This window comes from Ceratotherium simum, chromosome 12 (assembly GCF_057802395.1).
Source record: "Ceratotherium simum simum isolate JZ-2026a chromosome 12, ASM5780239v1, whole genome shotgun sequence".
Classification (NCBI taxonomy): Eukaryota; Metazoa; Chordata; class Mammalia; order Perissodactyla; family Rhinocerotidae; genus Ceratotherium; species Ceratotherium simum.
The window spans coordinates 74,019,866-74,045,240 of record NC_141911.1 but is presented as its reverse complement, the minus strand read 5'-3'; the positions used below and the strand labels follow the sequence as shown (position 1 = coordinate 74,045,240).

The following is a 25,375-nucleotide window of genomic DNA, read 5'->3' as shown; positions in this document are numbered from 1 at the left end:
AACCTGCCAACCGTCGGGCTGCTGAAGCAGAGCGTGAGCACTTAACCACTGTGCCAACAGGGCCAGCCCCCTGAATACTCCTACTTTTATTTTACATTCAAATTAGAAATAGCTTTCCTCCGACCACCTCGGTTTCTTCACCCCCCATCCCACTGGAGGCTACACCTCTCACTCACTGACCTCATTGCTCAAGAAGGAGGATTGGGATTCCCCCATCATCCTCACAGCAATATCTTCTATTTCAAAGTCTATTTATGAGACATGATTTTTTTTTTTTTTAAAAAAAAGAGCCCTCTCACTCATGCCATCATCTCTCCATCTTATAGAAATTATTTGTGCATTTCTATGACGCATTTTCATTTCTTTGAGGACTGGGGTTCATTTTCAACATATCTCCTTTGGTCATAAGGGCATTTCCTTTCTTTGGCAGATAAAATTCTGAAGGGCTTCGAAGGAGAATTTGGCCCATATAAGAACTGCCCAGTTGGAACCTCTAAGAATGTTGTATTGATGATGTAATCGTTAAGGTGAGATATTTCATCAGGTAGGGGGGAGTCTAGAAAAATATCAAGCTCTGTCTTTTCTCAGTGAATTTTTCAACTTTCCCTTCCTTTTGCATTTTAAATTAGCACCAAGAAGCTGGAGCAGCGTTATCTGCTTCAGAAATTCGGGTGTGGTGATTGTGTCTGTACCTCTTATTCAGGCAGCAGTAAATGATGGGGTTGTACATGGTCGAGCTCATCGCCAGCCAGAAGCTGGCCAGGTAGACCTGCTGGATGTATTTCCACCGATTCAGCTGTCGGTAGATGGCCGTGAGGACGAAGTAAACGTGATAGGGCAGCCAGCAGACAGCGAACGTCACCACGACGATTATCATCATTTTTACAACCTAGAAAGAAAGAATGAGGTTATTTTTGGCAAATTTAAAAGTTTCCAACAGCTTACTGCAAATCATATTTTTCTGCCAACAGTTAAATCCATAGCGTGCCTAAGGAATAGTCAGTCTATCAAAAAGTGGGGAGGTAGCCCAGGGACAGCCATCTGAGGTGAGTTGTTACCATCCCACCTGCACATAACCCCCATGAGTGGGGGCACTAACTCAAACAGAGACAAATGTATTTTAATTGGCCTAGAAAATAAGTGTTTACAAAACCCCACAGAGCCTGGAAGAGAGAGAAGCGGAGCTGGGATTCGACCATGTGCCTGCGTTGTCTCAGAGAACTTCATCTACAGAAACTGACCGCTGGTCACTGTGGGTGAATATTAGCTGGAAGGCTGGGCTGTCCCTCAGTAGACATCATCGCCTGAGCACAGCTTCAGACTATTCAGACTTTACTCTAATACTGTGCTGGCCAGGCAACCTTCCAAGTATTAGCTTGATTCCCTGATAACCTGATATTGGGGAAGCTTTCTCTGGATAGTGATTACAAATATTCACATTACTCTGGGGAAACACCACTGACTAAATCTGTAACTAGGCGATCGGCTTATGCGACTGTTTGTACATCAGCTCCCGTGGGTTTGGATGGATTACTTCCTCTGTTTCCACACCTGTGGACCACAGTATTCCAGTACACCCTGGCTAAGGAGAATGTCAGCCTATGCATGAACTTGCTTTCCAACAATAGCTGAAGACCTACACAGACTGTCAGAGGCTTTGAAAGTGGCTTCCAACCACCAACATGGAAGAAGTCCAGAACGTGGGGAAAGTAGAACGCACATGGAGAATTAAATGAAAGCACGTCTGGAACAGAGGTTTCTGATAATTTCCAATTCATGTATATGCGTCCATAAGGACCTTGTTATAAAACATTTAGAAACTTATTTGAAGACTTTTAGGAAAAATCTAAAAGACCCTAAAAGAAAAGATCTTTCACAGTGAAACACTGCTGTAATGCTGTAATATATTTCATTTATGTATTTCTATAAAATACATTTTAATGTTACCTTAGGTCTCTGCTCACAAAATCTTGTGGAGTTATTTCGGGTACCAAACTTTCAGGACCCCAGGCTTGATGTAAATACAAAAGCGGAGTCTTGGGTGGAAGAAACTGCATTGCTTTGTGAAATGCCAAAATCATGGAATTGTAGCCCTGCTCCTCATAACATGCTCAGGAAAGAGCACTCTGAGCACAGTCCTAGAGCAGCCAGGCAGTAAATGCTGAGCAGGAAATGTTAGCAGTTGGCAGGCTTCCTGAAATTCCCGGGATCTTTAGGTGAGACAAGAGACTGGGGTAGAGACGACTGAAATCTTCCACCAGGTGTTAACAAATTTTGTTGTAACTTGATCTAAAGATTGAATGATGTTGGGTGTTTCATGAAGCTGGAAGACTTATCCTGCTCCTGAGGCGGTGAGATTTGTTTTCCACGGCAACGCGGACAGTCGTGGCTGTCATTTTTCTTGGGACAGCAGGAGGAAGGGAGGTGGGACAGATGATGTGGCTCTTATAGTTAAGTTGCCTGTTTTCAGTAGTTAAGAATCCACTTTACTCACATAAGCAGACTGAAATGCACGTCATATGTCTCATTATGAGAATAACTGGGCACATTTTCTTTGTGAATCAAAGAGGAAAAAAATCTGTGATTTTTGTATCCTGTACAGATTAGACTGGAATGCCTGCAGCTGTTCTTATCTATCACATGAAATTAGTTTAGGATGGATGGTTTTGAGGTTTAGGTCATAAAAGAAAAAGAAAAAGTCTAGGAAATTAAAATACTGCCAACCATAAAAGAAAATCTAGGAGTCATCTTCTTCAGGGCAAGATTTATTCTTTCCAAATGTCTGAACTGGAAATGGTCAAGTCCATGTGACAGAAAACTTCTCGTTTTGAAGAGAAACTTCTCAGAATGTATGTTTTGAAGAACCACCCAGGGACCACACCCACCATCTCTCCATACCTTGTCTGCACAGACGTTCTCAAATGGACCACTGTATTTCTTTAAGTCAACATTACAGGCCACTTATTCTAACCGCATATTAGCAAATTAAAGTAATATTCTCAAGAGCAAGATACGGAAAAAGATTTAATAAAAGCATCAAAATTCAAAGCACAACTTCATGGGCTGTTTAGGCGGGGCTAGTCTGCTTCAGTCTCAAAGACTATGCTTAATATTTCAGTCCCAAGCGAGAAAACAAGAGTTAAATAGTAATACTTGTGAAAGAACTGCAGGATGGTCCAGAAGATGAATTGAATTTTGTACGTGGGTAATTTCAGAATTAGACGAGAATATGGTCACATGGTGTTAGTGTCGCCAAATCCAACTAAGGTGTATCTAATTAACATCAGCCTCACACAGTGCGTGTCAGAAATTGTGTCAGCCCAAACAAGTGAAGAAACCTATGTGTGTGTGTACAAACATGGAAAGTACTTCCGTGAGTGCTCGTGTGCTCACATACTCGTGTGTGGTGTTGTGTTTGGACCCTACCTCCTTACACTTTGTTGGTCATGTTTCATTTTTCATGTAATTTCATTTTTCCACTGGAAACTTAGACTTTGAGAGCATTGTAAGATTTTAGACCTACAGTGACCTGAAGCCAAAGAAAGAGACGCAGGCACGAAACGGAAGAAGAGACGGGACTGGAGAAGGAAGCACGTTAAGGCAAGAAGAATAAAGACTGATGTTACAGGATCTTGAGTGGAGATAGAAACTTATAGGGGCTTATTATGGACTGAATTGTCCCCCAAAATTCTTTTTTGTTTTAGTTTACAAGGTCCTTTTCTTTCTTTTTTTTTTACTTTTTTCAGCTTTACTGAGATATGGCTGACATATAACACTGTGTAAGTCTAAGGTGTATGATGTGTTGATTTGATACACATGCATCTCGTGAGATGATTACCACAGTAGGGTTAGTTAACACCTTTATCACCTCACACACGATTACATTTTTTTGTGGCGAGTCCATTTCAGATTTACTCCCTTAGCAACTTTCCAGCATACAACCCAGTATTGCTAACTATCGTCACCAGGTTGTACCTTAGATCCTCAGAATGTAGTTATCCTACAACTGGGCCAGTTGGGGGACATGCAGGCCAGGTGTCCCCAGGGGCCTGTGGGCTGGCCTTTGGATGGAGTCCATGATGGGTTAGTAGGATGCACATCCTTTAGAGATGTTCTGTTTGGAGTGTGCCTGCTGTTCTCCAGGCACTCATGGGCCCCTAGACCTGCAGCTCAGGACTCAGCCCTCTGGGTGGAGAGAGAGAGAAATGGGCCTCCGGCTGCACCCCCACAGCTGGGGAAGCAGTGTCACTCACTCTCACCTCCCCCAGGAGAAGTCGAGTAGGAGAAGGGCCCTCTGGGCACTGAGCTGTGTGCCTTGGGGGAGGGGAGACGTGGTGAAGTCAAACCATCCCTCTTACTCTCTCCAGGGCCCTCAGTCTCAGAATGTTTTTGCTCCAATGGTGTGCTGGAACTTCTCTGCGGGACTCCTGGACTCTCACAAAGGCTCTCTGGTCCATGGGTGATTGTCTAAATCAGTGTTTTCCAGGGGCTTCTGGACGATGGCCCAGAGGGCCAGAGCCAGTCCAAGGGCCGAAGCAGGGTCCGTGGCGGTTGAGGTCTGTGTGACTGTTACCTGACCCATAGTGGGAAAGACTCCTCCTGGGTTCCTTATGTATGGTGTACAGTGCTGGTGACAGAGCCAAAACCCAAAGGTCTGTGACCAGATCCTCAGGGTGTGGGGCTGTTTCGGGGTCTACAGCCGGGCCTACGGTGGTGAGTCCACGCCACCCAGTGCAGGCCCGTCTTCTCCAAAAGTGTCTCCTTGTTCTTGGACTGCACCAGCGTTTCCAATATCCCCCTGGATCCCTCAGCTCCCACAAAGGCACATTTTCCCTGGATAGATGCCAAATTGTTGTTGTTGAGCAGGGACATGACAAGAGACATCTTATTTGTCCATTTTGCTGATGTCACTACCCAAAATTCATAATGAGAGGTACCGGGGGTTAGGGGAGAGCGTGTTTGGAGATGGGGTCTTTAAAGAGGTAACTAAGTTAAGATGAGATCATTAGGGTGGGGTCTAAACCAGCATGACTGATGTTCTTCAAAGAAGAGGCGATTAGGACATAGACACAGAGGGAAGACCACTTGAAGACAGAGGGTTGCAGCCATCTGCAGACCAAGGGGAGAGGCCTCTGAAGAAACCAACCCTGCTCACACCTTGAACTCAGGCTTCCAGCCTCCAGAACTGTGAAAAAATAAATTTCTGTCATTTAAACCACCAGTCTATGGTATCTGTTATGGCAGCCAGGGCAGACTAATATAATGTCTGAGATGCTGAGGACAATACATTATACAGCTCCATTCCAGCAAAGTAGGAGGCAAAATACTCTACAGGGTCCCAGAAAATGGAGATTTCCAGAGAGATTTGGATGCCTGTAAAATTGCTTTCAGTGATGTAAGGGACAGACCAGGATCTCCATTTCCATCTGTTGAACCTCTCTTAGGTTATATGTGGTTTTCCTCACAAGCACTGTTTTCCCTGGTAATTCTTGTGCAGCAGGAATAATGACAAGCACACAGAAAGCTTGCTGCTGAGTGAGATAGATTCTTCCTGGTTGTTATACACCTCAAAAATCCAATTGAATCTGTCACTCAAGCTTAGACTGAAGAGTGGTCCCTTTGATTAAGGCAAAAGGCGTCTTTGTTATCACATAGGTAGGAGCAGAGCTGGTATAGCTTGTTATGTTAGAGGAAGAGAATTAAAACAGAAAATAGTCAGAAAACAATTTCTATGGTTTATAAAAACAGTAGAAGTAGGTTTATTTCCCAATATTTCAGGTATCTAAATAATCAAGAGCAATTTCAACAAGATTTTTTTTAAATAAATTGTCACATATTATGAATATTGGGACCACGTCATGTTTTTGAGGCTTCTGTTTTATTAGAAAGGGAAGGAATGTTAAAATATGACTGACTAAAAAATGTGGGTTACTTCAAAGGTACCCATCCAGCAAATTAACACAAAAATGTAATACAAGTATACTATTCATAACATGGACAAAATATATAAAAATACTAATTTATAACGACTACAAGGAGGTAGTCCGGTAATGGGGATGGAGTTGGAAGTGTTTTGATCAATGTCTTCTGCTCTTGCTTAGGGAGATGGGCTGAGTGGTTACATGGTAACTGGACAGCGCTGAGAGCCCGTTCCTGACTCTGCATTTCAAACTTCTTTCTTATTATCTCTGGAAGGCACAGCAGTGTTTTCAAACTTATCCTGTGTTCTACTTAAGGACGTTCTCATCCGCGTTTCAAATTTTCAATTTCCTTTTCCCTCTCCTTACCGCTTCCTGTGCCAGTTTCTGCTGATCCAGACTCCACCCCAGAACGCAGCGCTCAGCACGCAGAGTCCGCACTGATGCGTCGTCGGCCAACAGTTCTCACACTCGTTCTGAGAATTACCGGAGGAAAATCACATGATAGTTACATTGTCCTTGGAGAGAAGCAAGGCCAGTGGACACGTCTGAGGGCAGTGCTGATGGATGAGTTGTGTTCATCTTTTGATTTTCGTATAAGACTTAGCGCTTTTTATATTCATTTAAAAACTTTCAAATATATAAATTTATCTAACCTTCATGGCAAAACTTTGACCACATGTAGTTTCTCCATTTTATGGATGAGAGACTTAAAACCACGAAGGTGAAGTGAGTTCCCAGGATCCTAAAGGCAAGTTCAGAGCTAAGATTCCCGGGTCTCTTAGTTCTTCATTAACTGGGGCTCATTTTGTGCTCAGTTGGCTTCTCAAGACCCTTAGAAACAGCCCTTGCTTCTTTCCTCGTTTAGCATGCTCAGGACATGTGAGGTGAGGTATTTGCCTAAAGCTGGGGCAAGGAGAGAGAACAGCAGAAACTGGAATGGTGGAGCTGGCCGGGAACTGGAGGTTGGAATCCGGCTTATCCAGCACTATGAGAATACGACCGATTTATCTGCACTAAAACTATGAAATAGGGACTCAGGACTTCAAATATTTTATGTGCTCCTCTAGAACTGCCCACTTCCACATTCTTCATTTATGTAGAGCATGTTTAAAGGCAAATGGAAAAGAGGATAAATCCTTGACAATCTCATATATTCATGATACCTAGCTGCCATAAAGCAGGTCTGCTGAAAGGACTATTTTAGTCCCCAAAAAATAGTTACTGTTAGGGTTTAAGATCCTTTGACAGTCACAGAAGGGGAGCGAGTCAAGAGGATTTATGCCTCAGTTTCCTCTCTGGGGAAGAAGGTGGAAAAGAGGAAACAGCTTCGGTCAACTGCCAGGCTGCTGGCAGCATGGCACGGGGCCGTCTCCTCCCTCTCTGTTCCAGGAGCTGCAGAGAGATCTGGTATCTCGAGAGTGGGCCTGGCCAGGAAAGAAGGGCGAGGCTGACAGCACTGCCAGGCCAGCAGATTCCATGTCCTGCTCTATGTTGACATATCTTGTCCTTTTAAACACACAGTGTTATTAATGAGACGTTGTGGTCTGAAGTGCTGAGCCAGTGAGTGTCTGAAGATACTTTTGCAGCTGGCTTTTTATCCTGAAGGTCTGTAAACTTTAACTGATTTTTGAAACAGCATAAATCTAGAACATGTAAGATTACTCTTTTTTAATCTGGTAGAAAATAACATCAGCCACTGAAAATTAACATTTTTCTCTACAATATATGACAAACTAAGAAAGCATGGTTTATAAACCATGAGGATTGGCATGGATATAAAGCATGGTTGTCTTTATTTGTAGTTACCTTGAAATGGATCTTCATGATTTGCACATGCTCATCACTCTGCCTGGAATGCCCTGACCTGATTTCCTTCCCTGCAAAATTCTCCATCCACCCTTTGGGAGGTCACCTCCAGGTCACCTCTCTGAGCAGCTTCCCTCGCTTCTCCATGCAGGTCCTGTTAGATACTTCCTAATTAGACTCAGCATTTCATACTTACATTTTATGACACAGATACGTGTTTTAGTCCACATGTTTCTGTTTCCTTCTCCAGACAGGGGCACATGCGTTATTCATCTTTGTGTCTCCAGGACTTACCATAGTTCTTGACATTCAATAAATACTTGTTGGCCGAGGGTATCTGGTTTTCCCACCCATTTCCTGAACACTGTAATTGCAAGGGGCATAGTTTATCCTTGTCTTGCCAGTGTTTTGCCCTATCATGCACATAATAGGAATTCAAGCATATTACTTAAGTGAATAAAACAAAAATACTTTAAAATTATCTACACCTAAATTAAAATCATTATTATTGCCCTTGGCTTTTGTGTTAGCAGGATGCCTGGAAAGAACAGCTGTTTGAACGATGTGATGGCACAGCCTTAAGAAAGAAGTTCGGAGCCAGCCCAGTGGCATAGCAGTTAAGTGCGCGCGCTCTGCTGCTGGCGGCCCGGGGTTCGGATCCCGGGCGCGCACCGATGCACCCCCTTGTTAGGCCATGCTGTAGTGGTGTCCCTTATAAAGTAGAGGAAGATGGGCACGGATGTTAGCCCAGGGCCAGTCTTCCTCAGCAAAAAGAGGATGATTGACACAGATGTTAGCTCAGGGCTGATCTTCCTCAGAAAGAAGTTCAATTATTTTTGCTTACTTAATCAATTGTACACTTAGGTTAGAGTTGTCCTACAATAATGCTATTTTTCTAAAGAAACCAAGGGCCTAGACTCTAGAGATACAGTGCTAAACTAAAAAAGAAAAATATGTTATCTATTTTCACAGCACTTTCATCCTATTAAAGAGATAGTCATTATATAATAAGTCCACAAATACAGATGAAATTACAAATTATAATAAATTCCATAGAGAAAAATAATCATGTCTAGATTTGTAGAATACAATGGAAGGTCTATTTGAGGAAGCAATATTTAAGCTGAAATGTAGAGGATGCTTGGACAGGAGAATGGAGGGCACATCACTCTGGGCCCTGATAATAGTGTGAGTGAAGACTGAGAAGAAGGAGAAAGTTTGATGTGTCCAAGCAGCAGAGAGCAAGTGACACCAGAACACAGTGCACGAACAGCGAAGTTGCACAGAATTAGGTTGGCAGAGTAAGAGGCAGCAAGATTCTGTAGGACCCTGTGGGTTATTTTCAGGGTTTGAAATTTCTTTTATTTATTTTCTTAAATATATTGGGAAACCACCGAAAAATTGTAAGTGGACGGCATGAGTTGATTTACATTTTAAAACCATCATCTTGTAATGTACAGTGTGGTGACTATAGTTAATAATACTGTATTGTATGTTTGAAAGTTGTTGAGAGAGTAGATCTTAAAGGTTCTCAGCACAACAAAAAAAATTGTAACTATGAGTGATGATGGATATTAACTAGACTTATTGTGGTGATCATTTTGCAATATATACAAGTATTGAATCATTATATGGTACACCTGAATCTAATGTAATGTTATACGTAAGTTATATCTCAATAAAATAATCTTCCTGGATGCTGAATGGAGAATGAATTTGAGAAGAAGTGTGGATGGGGAAGTGAGTTGGAGAGGCTGTTGTAGTGGAGCTGTCAGTCAGTGACAGTATCCTGGAGAGTTATGTTAACGGAGATGGAGAGAAGCAAATAGATGGGAGATACGTTTAGGGGGAGAATCTTTGGATTTAGTGATGGATCAGATGAGGATGAGAGGGAAAGGGAGGTTTCCAGGATGACTGCTTTCGGAGTTAATGTCCGGGTGAATGGAAGTGCCATGTCCTGATATTCGGATGACTTAAGAAGAGTCTACTTTTATGCCAGACATGGAGACTTATGGAGACTTAGACTCAGAGACCAGATTTGAATATCACAATTTTAAAATACCTGACAAATAAGTGAAATGAGGACATCAAGCATGCAGCTGATTACGACTTGGAATGCAGTATCGACTTGGAATGTATATTTCAGAGTCAGTGATCTCTACATACCCAATAATTCTGTTTCTTTGGAGAACCTTGACTCATACAGCTGTAATACCTGTTATCCTGCACAGCTCCCTATTATATACTCCGTATTTTTGGCCTTCCTTGAAGCAGCCTCATTTCTGAGCATTTTCATTTTCGTATAAAAATATATTTGATCTAGGGGAGAACACATTTTCTTTCTGTCGTCCAACCTATTCCTCATCAATTTAGCTAATGGCATTTGGTGTTGCCTCATACTTTATTAGTTCATTGATTCTGGAAATATTTATTGAGCACTTGTATATGTATATATGATATTGGCTCACACAACTGTGGAGGCTGAGAAGTCCCTTGATTTGCCATCTGCAAGCTGGAGACGTATTGTGGAGAAAATTGATGTTCCAATTCAAGTGGTTAGGCAGAGAGCAAATTCGACCTTCCTCTGCTTTTGTGTTCAATTCAGGCTCTCAATGGATTGAACAATGCCCACCTGCATGGGGGCAGCCATCTGCTTTACTCAGTCCCCCAATTCAAATGCTAATCTCTTCCAGAAACATCTTCACAGACACAGCTGGAAATAATGTTTAACCAACTATCTGGGCATCCACAGCCCAGTCAAGTTGACACATATAATTAACCATCACAGTAGCATAGGCTTCATTATGCTATTGAACTGAATTTTGATATGTTACTGATAGAGAAAGATAGATATGTCTCCATTGTTCGTTACTTTCTATGTCAACGGTGACTACAGAAACTGTTTCCATACAAACTTATTTTTGTAGGGTGTGATATTGTGTCAGTGTAGATTTATTTATACCCTAAGGCAAATGTAAGTCAAAATACATATTCTAGAAGCTAGTGCTTTCTTCTCTTAGCAGCAATGATAAAAAGAAAGAAACTGCTTTTTATTGTAAGGAATAACTCAGAAAGGGATAACAGCGTGTGGGTACCTTTAGTTTTATTTTATTTATTTATTTTTTGGCTGAGGAAGATTCACCCTAAGTTAAGATCCACTGCCAATCTTCCTCTGTTTTGTATGTGGGCTGCCACAACAGCATGGCCACTGACAGCCAAGTGATGTAGGTCTGTGCCTGGGAACCGAACCTGAGCCACCAAAGTGGAGGGCAACGAACTTAACCACTAGGCCCTACACTTAGTTTTTTATAAGACTGTTTTATATATATATATATATAAATATATAAAGCATAAAATTAATCCAAGGCATATAGTATCAGTATCTTTTTCTACTATTATTTAAGATCTCAACTGGTTTGTAAAGTTCATCTGAGAATAAAAGAAAATAACTTGTCTATATTTCTACTTTAGATGCTTGAATAATTTCTGGGAATGAGTAATATCCTCTGCTCTAACAACTCCAGAAATGTATTTTAAAACATCATATTTAAGCCCTCTCTATAATATGTCAGGAAAATGGAAGTGTTTCAGACAATCAAATGTTATGGATTTAGTTAGATGAGTAATGTCAGAAATTAGTGACTTGTGCTAGAGGAAACTCCTAGACAAGATATTGGAGAATACCAAATTATAAGTGAAACATTAGTACAAGTTTGTGAGTCACTACACAGCACAAAAGATACAACCAAAGAAAAAGGGCAGGACGTGTTATAAAGATGTTTCCAGTGTAGGAAACATCAATATATTATATAGCTTGTATATAATTTACACAAATATATATGCAGAGTATATTATATTGTCTATAGTATACACAGAGTAGCTTGTATATGTATACACACATATATATGTATATATATATGTATATAAAACATTTTTCCAAAGAACAATTATAAACTCTTGAGAAAACATAAACAGCAATGACAACCACAAGACTGCTTCATGGCACTGGAGAGTGATGGGGAGCAGGCTGATACTGGAGGCTCTGTAACCCCAGTGAGGCCCCTGTCTCCCCTCTGTAAACCTCTCCTGCATCCCTGGCTGCCCTGTAGTGCACATGCACAGCCAGGCTGGGAGAAGCACAGGAGGGGAACAGCTGAAAACTCTAAGAGTAGAGAGATGTTAGATGCCACCCGCCACAGCGGAGACAGTTGAGAGTGTGTCTCACCAGACGAGTGGGTCTCAGTAAACACCTTGGGTGTTCCCATAAGGTCTAGGCCTTAGGAGTAAATATTATGCCCAGGATTAAGAGATTAACCCTAAAACTAAGGGCAACACTAAAAGAGATTTATCCTAACAAAGTATGAAACCAAACCTCCACAAATTTCAAATATCTACCAGTCATTTCACTACCTGTTAGGAGAAAGCACAGCATTTTTCAGAAGGAGATAATAGCATCCAGAGTCTTAAAATCATATCTTACAATATCCAGTATACAACCAAAAATTATCACACGTGCAAAGAAATGTAAAAATGTGATCCATAACGAAGAAAAATTGAGTCAATAGGTTTTGCAATTAGCAGATAAGGCCTTTAGATAACTATGATAAAGATGTTAAAGTATTTACAGAAAAATATGGTTATAATGAGTTAAAAGATGGAGAATTTCAGGAGATATGTGAAAATTGTTTAAAAAAAACCACATGGAAATCTTAGAACAATATCTGAAATCAATATAAAACATTAGATGTTTTATTTCAATTTTGAGTATGTAAGTAGTTGATAACTACTTGATGATACTTGATTGATCTCGATTGGTCTCATATCCCTTTCCAATATTATGCGCCTAGAATAAGACTTTCTTTTGTTTCTATCACTACTAGAAGAGAAATATAATTTTTTAACAAAATGATTTGAGTGTTTCATTTCCATTAATTACTGCTATTTCTGGCCGGAGTCTATTCTTGCTAGCAACTCACAGAACATGAGAATTGGTGTACAATGCCTTATCAAAAATGAAAACCAGATTTGCCCCCAAAAGAGTCATGATCTTTTAAAAAATATTAGAAGATTGTGATTCATTTGAGTCATAGTTTAAGACAAATAAGCAAGCAAAGAAACATAGGAAACTTTGATTCATTTTGAAATATTCTACCCTGAATATTGAGTATAAATTTTCACATGTAATAATAATTATTTTTTTAAGTAATGAGTCACTTAGATAGAGAAATGAAGAATTTAATTAGCATCTATCCCCACTTTGAAATAAATTGTTTATCAGGCATCTAGGAGAAATGGTAATTAGGAGAAAAAGTACACCTCAAAACCCCATGAGGTTTAGGTAGAGAAAAAAAACTGAGGGAAGAAAAAGAATACAATATGCTGAAAACTCAGCATCTAAGAATTTAGAAGAATCAACTTTTCACTGGTTTTCAGTCTTTCTTCAAGGGCATTTGGTCACCAAAAAAATAATGAAGAAAATAGATTCATTCATTAATTTTATAAGCATTTATAGGGTTGCTGAATTATGCTAGACTCTGTAAATTGTTGAATATCTAGAGGTGAATAAGACGTGAACTATGCCCTTGACTTTGTCAAGTTTGTTGGAAGACAGAGTTAAGCAAATGGTCGTTTCCTAGACAATAATGTTGTGAGTTGATGCTTTTTGCCATGTGACACTATGGGAGCACATGGACAAACACTGAATGCAGTCTGGGGTGGAGGTATTGAAGAGGCATTCTGGAGGAAGAGGTGCCTGTGACTCATCCTGAAAGACAAATAGGAAATATACAGGTTTGATGAGCGGAAAACGGAAAGGGGGCGGGGAGAAGAGTGTCCCAGTCACAGAACATACAGTATGCGGAGCTCACGCCTCTCTCGGGGCTGCTGCACATGGTTAGACTGGATGTCTCGTGTAGCGGGCAGTGCTGATGAAGCAGCTGGGAGAGACAGACGGAAGTGAGATGAGGGAGGGCCAAGAGGGTTTTACAGCCCAGAGAAGCCATGGAAGGATTTTAAGAAATTTAACAAATTCTGATTTTAGAGAGATCACCTTGAAGGCGGTGTGGAATGGATTTCATTTGAGTGGGATAGAACAGCGGCAGGAGGGTTGTTGGTAGACAAGTACATTGACTTGGCAAAAAACGTCGTGGGTCTAAACAAGGGTAGAGCAGGAACTTCGGAAAGAAGAGTCTATTTGGGTGATTTTAGAGGTAATTTAAAAGAACTTGTCATTGATTAGATTTCAATTCAAGAAAGGGAGAACTTATAGATTATTTTCAGGTTTTTTTTCTTTTGGTCTGGGCCACTCTATGGATAACAGTAATATTCTACTATTCTACTCTGAAGAATTTCAGAGACAAAGATGATTATTTCGTTTTGATCAGTTTATTTTGAAGTATCTATTATACATAGGCCAGGGTGAGAGATGGTTAACAGAATTTTAATTTGGAGCTCAGAGCCTGAACCTCGGAAGAGAAGTCTAGACATGGGCATAATGTAAATGTAGATTTGGAAGTAATTTTCAAAGATGTTGATGTCCTGGAAGTGGATGAAATTATCCAAATAAGACTGTATACGAAAGCTATAAAACTAGGAAGAATGGGCCTCTGGAGTGAAGACTAGCATTTAAGTGGTAGTTAGAGGAAGAAAAGCCAGAAAAGGGTTCAGAAAAGGAATGGCCAGAGGAGAGAAAAGAGGAAAATATGGAAGGAGAGCCTTCTCAAATGGGAAATGGTCAAAGGCATCCCTTGCTTCACTCTGGTCAAGGACTGAATCTATCCAATGAGCTAGCAACAAGGCAGGCAAAGGTAACTTTGGCAAGGGTAGTTTCAGGGGAATGGTGTGTTGGAAGCCAAAAAGCATCAACCAGAGCAGTAAAAGACTGATAAACAAGAGAGGAAAGCAAATGTGAACAGCGCAAGATGGAAGAGATGTGAGCATGCTGACATCCTGATGGGGAATCGCAGTGAAGCGAGAGAGGTCAGGGGTCAGAACAGAGGTGGTTTAATTGATGGACGACTGCTCTTGGGAAGGATGTGCCAAGGATCCAGACACAGGTAATGTGTGGATAAAGAACACGAGAAGACGGTGACCAGACGAAGATGGCAGAAACTTGATGAGCTGTGCAGACAGTGAGCCTTGTGAGCAATCTGTGGCCACTTGAACCCCTAAGCCCCACAAAGTGAATCCAAATATGATGCCAGGAATTATTCGGGTACCACAGAAGAGCTGGGTTGCTATGTAGACATGGAAATCAGTTGCAAAGAGCAATCAGACTCAGAAGAGACCCAAGTCAAGGTGGTTGGAGAAGGGCATTCATCAGCTGTAAGGAACCACACTTCCAAAAGTAAAATGAAATGCATATTAAAGTTTTAATCAAAATGAATCATAGGGTTGGGGCCAGCCCGGTGGCCTAGCAGTTAAGTTTGTGCTCTCTGCTTCAGGGGTTCGGATCCAGGGCGCCGACCAACACACCACTAGTCAAGCTATTCTGTGGCGGCGTCCCATATAAAGTAGAGGAAGATGGGCACAGATGTTAGCCCAGGGGCAATCTGCCTCAGCAAAATAGAGGAGGATTGTCAATGGATGTTAGCTCAGGGCTAACCTTCACTGCAAAAAAAAAAAAAAAAAATGAATCACAGCATAAAATTTTTGATGGGAATGCTCAGATCATTTGCTGGATCTACCTGCCCTCTAATTGGCGTATACTTCCAAGTCTCTTGGATAAAGGATTCAAAATGAATAGATTAATCCTTTCTCCTTATACCTAAAATTAATGTAAATAAAACTATACATTTTTTTCCACTCAACTAGTATAACCTGGTACTTTAGTGGGATGAGAAAAATGAATGTGTGCAAAACAACACATTTCGGAGAAACGAGAATCTAATATGTGCTGTTAAATCACCCGAGGACGGGGACTGTGACTTTCCACCAAAACTTTAAAAAAATATTAGCAACTTTATGTACTAGAAAATAGTTCCTTTTGCTTATGGCAAAATTTCTTTTGGTTTGTCATCACAGAATATAATAGAACAGCCATTTATGTGCCTTATATGTATTAAAAAATGAGATACTAAAGGAAAATATTCCTGAACTATGTTTCCATCTCAGGCTGTGGGACTTAAGGAAGGTGTGGGTAAACACCTTCAGGTCTGAATCATTTGCTCAAAGCTGCTTAAATTCGAAGTTGTCTTATAGGAACATAGGAGAGCAATAAAAACTGAGTTGTAAGGTATAGGGTCTCCCAATCAATGTATTACAGGCAATCCCTAAATAAATGTAAGTTGATTTACTTATTGCCTCAAAGCACTGCAGTTAGAGCTCCCTGATCATTCTCAGTAAAAGTCGTGGTCTGGTAATGAAATGTTCCAAGAGGTGCCTCATGAATCCTTATGGCCGGAAGGTAGACCAGTGCTGTGATGATGGCGACCTGGCCTGTATTCTCAGTCAAATGAATGACACAGAGTCCTCTAGTTCTCCACGAAACCTTGTTTGAAAGAAAACACTTTCTCTTGTTTAAGCTGGATGAACTGTGGCATATAAGCTTATGGCCGCCAGTCATCAGTGTTTGATTTCCAGTGAGGCACTGTAAATGAAGGGAATCATCATCTCATAGTTGATCTTCTGCTTTTTAGTCAGCAGAGGTAGTATTTGAGGACCTGTTGTTTATTCTGATTAATATTGGAGCTTCTGTTTCCTTTGATACACAACTACTATTCTGTCCATTGTTTTCGGTTCTGTTAGGATGTTTTTTCTTTACAGATTTAATATGTGAAGCATTTATGTGTTCCTTTAAGGTGTCAGCGAAAATCATTCTTCTCATCTGGACTTAGATGGCTGGGGCAAAAAGCCTCAGAAATTCCTATTTCAGAGATTTGTATAATGCTGCCAGATCATGTTGGAGAATAATGAAACAATGAGGCAGAAATAATCTAAGGATAATACCTGAGAATCAAAAGGTAAGAATATGGACAATGTATTATTTCATCAGTTGTAAATATTTCTAAATAAAAACAGATTAAAGACACGTTTGGGAGGAACAGAAATAATTTGAAAAATCCATAAATTTGGAAAAACACTGAGTAAAGCATATAGACGTACAGATAATCATAGAACTTTTGAGATAGACTACCTAAGCAAAACAGTAGAGGAAAGTCTATTCAGAAATGAAATAACAGTAGCAGAAAGATGTCTGAAAAGACTTAGAGCAGGCAATTAGAATTGTGTGTATAAAGGGTCTATGCAGCATGGTGTGACAGAAAACAACAACAACATTATTCTTCTATTTATAATCCTCGCCTGACGTGAAGGAGAGTGAATTGGGTACATGGAGGATATTTTATTTGCTGAGAAGGGTACTGGATGTCAATGGGGATTTGCAAGTTTGGAATTATTTGAATTATAGGGACAGTGTTACAGTTTGAATTGTAGGAACAGCGCTAGCTAATTTGTCTTGAAAAATTGTATGTGATGGTCTTTGGAGGGGATGGATCAAGGAGGGGCTACAAGAAGGAATGGTGGAAGGGGAGAAGGGATGGGGGAGGAGGTGAGGAGGGAGAGACACACCACTGGGAGCTGACCTGAGAAAGATGCTTCCTTTGGGCTAATCTACAAAACCCTCAGTAAAATTTACATTTTCCACTCAGGACACACGAGAATGAAAAAAAAATTATATATACGAAGTTAGTTAAAATCTGGGTCACGTAAATAATGGTAAATGAAAATAAGAGATTGCTGGGAACCGGCCATGATAAAACGCTGAAGGAGTAGGGGTCACTTGTAGAGTGTTGTGCTAGGGACTGTGTCAGGCCAGGCACTTGAAAAGACTGCATTGTCTCTTGTCGCAAAGATCACCTAAAGAAGGAAAGGTGAAATAATTTCAAAAGGAACTGTTTCCTCTAAGGCAGGAACGAAGAAAGAGCAATAGAGGAGAAAGGGTAAGCGAAAGGGCTCTTGAAAGCAAACTGCCAAGGAGGGATGAGAAGAAGGAGTAAGACCTTCCCGTCAAGCAGACAGCGTTTCCTCGTCTTGTATCAGCTGAAGGACAGCGTTTGCAATATGGTGGAGAGGAGCTGCCCGAGGCCCTCACGCCTAGCACTCGCTCGCCAAGGAGCTGGATCTTCCCGGGGAGCAGAAGTCCTCCTTGGCGCCAGGACGCTACCAGAATCCATGAAATGATTTAATCAGAGGGATCCATTTCTAAAAGTCTTAAATGTCTTTGTTATAGGCTGAATTGTGTTCCCCCTCAAACTCATATGTTAAAGTTCTAACCCCCAGCGCCTCAGAATGCAACCGTATTTGGAGATGGGGAATTTACAGAGATAATTAGGGCACAATGAGGTCTTATGGGTGGACCCTGATTTGGTATGACTGGTGTCTTAGAAGAGGAGATTGGGTGCAGACAAACACAGAGGGTCGGCCACATGTAGACACTGGAGGAAGAAGGCCATCTACAAACTAGGGGACCTTGAAGAAACCAACCCTGCTGACACCTTGATCTTCCAGCCTCCAGGAAACTAAGTTTCAGTTTTTAAGCTACTTAGTCTGTGGTGCTTTGTCACGGCATCTCTAACAAACTAATAGGCTCTTCTTTCCAATCCTCCCTCCCGCATGACCTCACCACGCCCAGATCATGTAGGGCAGACATCATGAAATGTAACCAACATCTGTATTCAGTTACTCAACCTGGTGACCCAGGTGAGCCACACACCTACACGTGTGTCATCCACGTAGCTGCTCTTGTGGCTGAAATGGCTGTTTAATCTGGCATCTTCCGCTGGTTACTCCCAGTGGAGAGAGCCCTGGACTGTGTCAACCTCTGTGTCCTAGCTGTCAGCCAAAGGGACACTAAGAAAGAAAGTCTGTTCTTCATGTATTCTTTGGGTTTTAGGAAAGAATTTTTGCTTTTGGAAAAAAGATTTTTAGCTGATGTTACCAGCTGAGGGCCTGGGGCAGAATGGGAGGCTCGTGGAAAGATTTGCTGGGGTAGTAAATACGCTATGGAGATTTGCAATGCTTAAGCCTCAGAGTACACCGTGAAATACACTAGATGCCATCCATCATTCTGTCATCTGAATCTTTCTATTAGTCATTGTACTTGGCCACACAGTTTATATTTGATTTTAATAAAGTTAGTCCTGCGAAACACTGAAATATAGCTTTCTCCTCTATGAAAGAAAGAAGACATCTTTTTTTTCATCATAGTTTAATGTTAAGGGAATTCAGAGTTTTATAATGAGTAATATATGCATGATATAAAATCTTTTTACTTACTAGAACTTTTGGTTCACTGGAATACTATATCAAGACTCTATATAATAGGGGGAGTCTTATATATTATTTTACTTGGGGCTGGGCTAAGAAATGTTTTTATTTAATGAAATATGGAAAACTTTTAATAACAGTTCAATTCATTCAACAATAGATAAGTAGACCTCATTTTTGGTCCTGAGGATATTAATGTAGTCCTGAAGACATTCGCTTTGTCCTGAAGATTCAGACCAAATTCTTTCCTATGGTGCTGGGACTAGGGGCAGAGTACTAGGTTGGAGCTCAGGAAGCCTAAATTCCAGAACTGTCTCTCCCTTTTAATGGTTTTGACCTTTAGCAAGTCACATGATGTGCTTGCACATTTTCTTGTGTATAAAATCAGAAGGTAGCTGACTCACAAAACCCTGTTCTTTCATTCTTTTATCCATCTACCCACCATCCATCCACCCAGAAGGCATTCTGCTGGGTACTGAGGACAGATGGTGAGGAAGGCGCATCTCTTGCTCAGCTGTCTACAATAGATCTGAGAATCTACTTGGGGTAAAATGCCCCACATTACTTAGGGACAATACCAAGCATCATTTTAATTTAGCCTGATTTTAATCTACCTTATTCTTTGCTCATCTATTTTTTAGTACACTCTAATAGTCACTTGAACTTATTGTTAAGTGAGGTTTAATTGTAAACCAAACAACTGTAAATGGTTATTAAATATTATATCATTGTTGACAGAAGTGAATATTTCAGGTATTGACACACAGCCTAGTTAAAATTATTTAAGTTTACATTAAAAACTACTCAAGGAAGGTAAAATAGGAGAACGTGGATAAGATTTGGAAATGGACGTTGGTCTTAGGAGAGGGAAGTGATAGTAATTTTTGTAGAGATTTACTGTATCAGACAAGAAGTGGAAAACATTGAAATAAATTCTAGCAAGAATCTTGTCAGCCTAAAAGCTACACTGAAAGCTCATGAACAAGGAGGAAATAATACAAGAAGAACAAAGACTGATCTTTTTCCAGATAAGAGATTCCATAGAGAAAGGTAGAAGATCATGTCAGTGTTAAATAAAAAAAGCTAACAGTGGTTTATACCATTATGAACGGATTTTACACAGATAATTGAAGGAGATGAGATGTGCTATGTGTTACATGGACAATAAAATGAGATATTTAGTTTATTGAAGTAATTTGCTTTCTTAAAATTTATGTATTGAGTATACATTGTAGAAAAAGCTAAAAAGTGTCAGAATGCTGATATTATGAATTATTTCCCCTCCTTTTTTAATCTGTTTTACTGACATTATCTATAACGCACTTTAATGCTGTAAAAGGAGGTAGAACGGCATGGATTATTTCCTTAACTTTGGTGTCATCTTGGGACCCAAACCAGATTCCTCTACTGACTCGACACATGTCTTAAGCAAGTTAAACTCTCTGAGCCTTGGTCACATCATCACTTAGACATACAATAAAACCTCAGAGGCTATGAGGCCACTAAATGGGATAATATATGTGACTGAGAGTGCTTAGGCATATGGTCTTATTATAATCAAAAATAACTACCTAAATAAAGAAACATTGAGCATCTGAAGGAAAATATCTCTAGAGTATGTAACCCTAATGGCCACTAGGTTCTGAATAAACAAAGCAACAGAGGTCCATGGTAGCTTATTATTAGTTTTTTTTTGTGTGAGGAAGATCAGCCCTGAGCTAACATCCATGCTAATCTTCCTCTTTTTGCTGAGGAAGACCAGCTCTGAGCTAACATCTATTGCCAATCCTCCTCCTTTTTTTCCCAAAGCCCCAGTAGTATGTCATACAGTAGTATGTCATAGTTGCACATCCTTCTAGTTCCTGTATGTGGGACGTGGCCTCAGCATGGCCGGAGAAGTGGTGCGTCAGTGCGCGCCCGGGATCCGAACCCGGGCTGCCAGTAGCAGAGCGTGTGCACTTAACCGATAAGCCACGGGGCCAGCCCCCATGGTAGCTTATTTATTATGAATTTAAATGAGATGATTTCTATCTTCAGTTGAAGCATTTGAAAAATAGCCAGGTGGTTTCCTGAGTTCATTGTCTTAGGGTTTAGGTTAGTTGTATTTGTTCTATTTTTGAACCACAGATTTCCCTAACTCCAGTTAGCTCTTTTTCCAACAAATGGGGTCTCTCAAAATAGAAGCTGGAGAAAGTGTATAAATGTGAGTCAATACCAGTCAACCCATCACCATGCTGAGTACACACTGCAAAGGCGTCTCCTGCTGACAAAGGGTGGAAGCTACTGGACTACACACTGTTGACACAAGTGCATGACGATGATGCAAAATTGCATGGGAACAGAAGAAGAGAGGTGGAACCTTCCAGAAGGTGGAACCCACTCTCTTCCTTGCAAGATAGAAACAGCTGTATGACTTTCAGTCAGCAACTCGTCTTCTTCAAAGGGAATTTTATTAACCTGTTACTAACTGGTAACCTCTAGTAAAGAGGAACAATACTATCAATAGATTTTTCTGCATTGGTTGAAAACCTTCTTTTAACTAAATTAGAAATAATAACAAGTAGAAATAATGAAACAAATATAAATAGAAGCTGGCAATTCTGGCAAAAGGATTTTTCTCTGTTCCTCTGAGTTGGGCTTCAGAGGCGGGGGTGTGGAGCCTTGGAGGAAGGAGCAGGAGAGGGGAGCAGAGGACTCTGTGCTCAGGATCCCCACAGTCACAGTCCTTGTGTCACTCGGAGGGTGTGACAGAATGTTCTTCTCATGAGAACGTCGAAGGCGAGTACAGAATAGATTGACATGGACCTGTGCTTGTAGATGACAGAAGTGTGGTTACAGCACCAGTCGTCATCTTCCTCAGTGTGAAGAAGTGTTCCCTCTGCTGGAACACACCTCCAGTCACATACGGACCACTTCTACCTTGCTAGATTCTCCTAAAATGAACTCATCATCTTCACCCCAAATAGGTGGATTTTCTCACAGGCTTCATAATTCTTGTCAATAGTGTCATAATTTTCTCAGCAATTGAGTATTTCAATAGATTTTTTTTTTTTTTTTGGTGAGGAAGATTTACCCTGAGCTAACATCTGTTGCCAATCTTACCCTTTTTCTCCTTTTATGTGGGCCACTGCCACAATATGGCCACTGACAAGTGGTGTAGGTCTGTGCCTGGGAACCAAACCTGGGCCACCAAAGAGTAGCATGCCCAACTTAATCACTAGGCCACTGGGGCTGTCTCCTCAATAGAATTTTTTCATTTACTCTCCCTCAGTCTTCACGTCTAATAAATCACCAAACTCTGAGGATTATTTTAAGTTTTTCACATTGATTTCCCTTTTTATTTCACTTTTACCTTCCTTAGCTTCAACTTCCTTGCTTATGTATCTCTAAAGTAAGATAAACCTTTTCTATCTATCCCAGAGCATTATTGTGCGTGTAAAATAAAATAATATACAGACTGTGAGCTATAAAAGGTTATAGAATTGGGAAATTTTTTTTGTCGTAGATTCTGAGCTAGTTTAACACTCCGTCATTGCCTCCATGTCTCACCATCTTGTGCACTGTGGCTGTGCATATAAATATATTATGCATATTTATGTATATTTCATATGCATTCATGTCTTCATATTTATACGAGTCGTGGACACAGAACTACACCTACAAACAACACGACATTGTACCGTGAGTCGATACTCTAGGTATTAACGTTTCCTGGGATTTTCCTTCCTGTTTCCTGTCCCACTAGTACTCCTATGAAACACTTGCCCAAGCATGCATCAAAGAACATGTTTTTTCTTTCCCCAACTAGACAAGGCTCAGGTAGAAAAAGGAGGTGAAGGGGCGGCTGAGACTGGAGAGAGAGTGTAGGGATTGAAGTCTTAAACTGGAAGATGAACAAGTTTATCTTTGAGTGGAGGGGCTCCATGCTCAAGTGGCCTTCAGTGTGGGTCTTCCCATCCCTACCCCTGCACAATACGCCATCTGCAGACAATAGTACCACATGGTGACTGTGGTGACTTCCTGGGGTCAAAGGCACGAGGGAAAACTTAGCGTCTAACCAAAATCAACTGCACAGAACCCATTAGAAAATTTGCTATGAGGAGTTTATCAGGTTTAAATAGGGTCACTTGTGCACAATGCCCGTACACTTTAGATGCTGAATAAATATCTGATGGGTCTCAGTCGTGGGTACTTACAGTTGGAAGAGAACCTAGAGGCGATGTAGTTCAATCTTCTCATCTTACAAAAAAGAAATGAGTCCAGAGAAAAGTGGTGATTCACACAAGGTGACGCTGAAGTATAACACCAGGTCTACAGCAGCTGACCCAAGTCCCAGTTCTCCTCCTGTGTCACAGCACCTGTCGTCTCTTTTGTTTTACGTCATGACATCTACCGCTCTCCTCCTAGTTTTCTCTCTCACTCTCTCAGGCACACACAAACATCGTGCTCATTTGGTTTCACAAATCCAGGTTTTCTCCAACTAACTATAAGAAACAATTACATTTATATCTGTCTACTGATATTTGGCAATGGCAATTATTATTTTTAATAATAATTACTAAAAATATCATTATACAATTACATATATATTATAATAAAAATTATAATATATAAGTATAATAATTATTTGGCAATGTAGTTATTGTGGAATTGTTTTAGTTGCAGCAAAACCTTTAATTAATATCAGTTTGCTTTAGGATGTTATATTAACTAAGGAGAATTTGTTAAGGAGGGGTTCTGCACAGTTTTTATTCAGCATGTATTTAAAAGAGCTTTAGAATATTAAAAAAAACTCATGTGAACTAAAAACAAAAAAATACTATACATTGAGCTGATTTTCAATTTTTAATGATGAAAAACAGATTTTAGTGCACATTTTTGTACATCAAACAGATGCCTCCTCATTTTGATAATTGCATGCAGTTCCAGTTTACTGATGAACTGTTTTCCAAGAATTAATTTTTAAGTTGACTACTGTTACTGGGAAATAATTTTTCCTTAAAAACAGTGTTATATATTTTGATTAATTTAACCTACGAAAGACTTTAACTCAGAACACATCAATAAAAAATACAATAATACAATTCGATGTACTATTGATAATTAAACAAATAGAAAAATAAGTAAAGAATTACTTTATCCTATTTACTTTCTTCCCTTGAGCAAAGTACAGAAATGATCAGTACAATATGGAGATTAAGAACACATTCTCTGGAACCAGACTTTCTGGGTTCAAATCCTGACTGCCATTCAATAGACTACACAGTCACTTAGCCCATCTAACGACTGTTTCTTCATCTGTAAGATGAAAACAACAGTAGTGCCTTCCTCATGTGTCATTGTCAGAGCTCAATGGGCTGACCTATTTAAAGCATTCACATCGAGTGTCAGGCACATAACAAGCACAATAGATGCCGGTTTATGTTTACAGAGCTGTCAAAGCATTGCTCTTTTTATTAGTGACTATAATTAGGCTTATGTTTGACTCATGGATAGACAAAAGCAAGTGCAGATTGAAATTGCATATTTATGAGCATTAGGTGCCAGATACTTTAACACATACATTATCTTGATTAGCCCTCATCAAAAAATTTCCACGCAGCCTCTGTGGAAAACAGTATGGAGATTCCTCAAAGAATTAAAAATAGAGATGCCCTATGATTCAGCTCTCCCACCACTGGGAATCTATCCAACGAACCTGAAATCAACAATACAAAGAGGCTTATCCACCCCTATGTTCATTGCAGCATTATTCACTATAGCCAAGAAGTGGAAGCAACCTAAGTGCCCCTCAACTGATGATTGGATCAAGAAGATGTGGTATATATATACAATGGAATACTACTCAGCCATAAAAAAAGACAAAATCATCCCATTTGCAACAACATGGATGGGCCTGGAGGGTATTATGTTAAGTGAAGTAAGCCAGACAGAGAAAGACAAACACTGTATGATCTCACTCATATGTGGAATATAAACCAACACATGGACAGAGAAAACTGTATTGTGGTTACCAGGGGCAATGGGGGTGGGGGGTGGGCACAAGAGGTGAAGTGAGACATATATATGGTGATGGATAAACAAAAATGTACAACCCAAAATTTCACAATGTTAAAAACTATTAAAACATCAATAAAACAAAAAAGAAAAAAGAAAAAAATTTCCAGAAAAGAAATACTATTTCAGTCTTTTATAAATGAGAAAATGGAGGGTGAGAGATTAAGAGTCAGGAACCAGTAATGGGCTGTCCAGGAATCAAACCAGGCTGTCTGACTCCACGGTTCATGTGTTTTTCCCATTAACACTGCACGGATATGTGGTGTTTGTGTCAGGTATGCTGTCAGAAATGCGAGGAAACCATGATGATCCTTTTCTTGCAAAGA

At 40.2% G+C, this 25,375-nt stretch overlaps 1 protein-coding gene across 1 annotated transcript in view; it reads right to left on the bottom strand.

Annotated features, from left to right (window-relative positions):
• TACR3 (tachykinin receptor 3) overlaps window positions 1-25,375 on the bottom strand; it is an 81,488-nt gene that overhangs the window by 5,827 nt on the left and 50,286 nt on the right. The window contains exon 4 of the mRNA XM_014784499.2: window positions 693-889. Within this exon, the coding sequence (XP_014639985.1) occupies window positions 693-889 (197 nt within the window). The remainder of the gene's footprint in view (window positions 1-692; window positions 890-25,375) is intronic.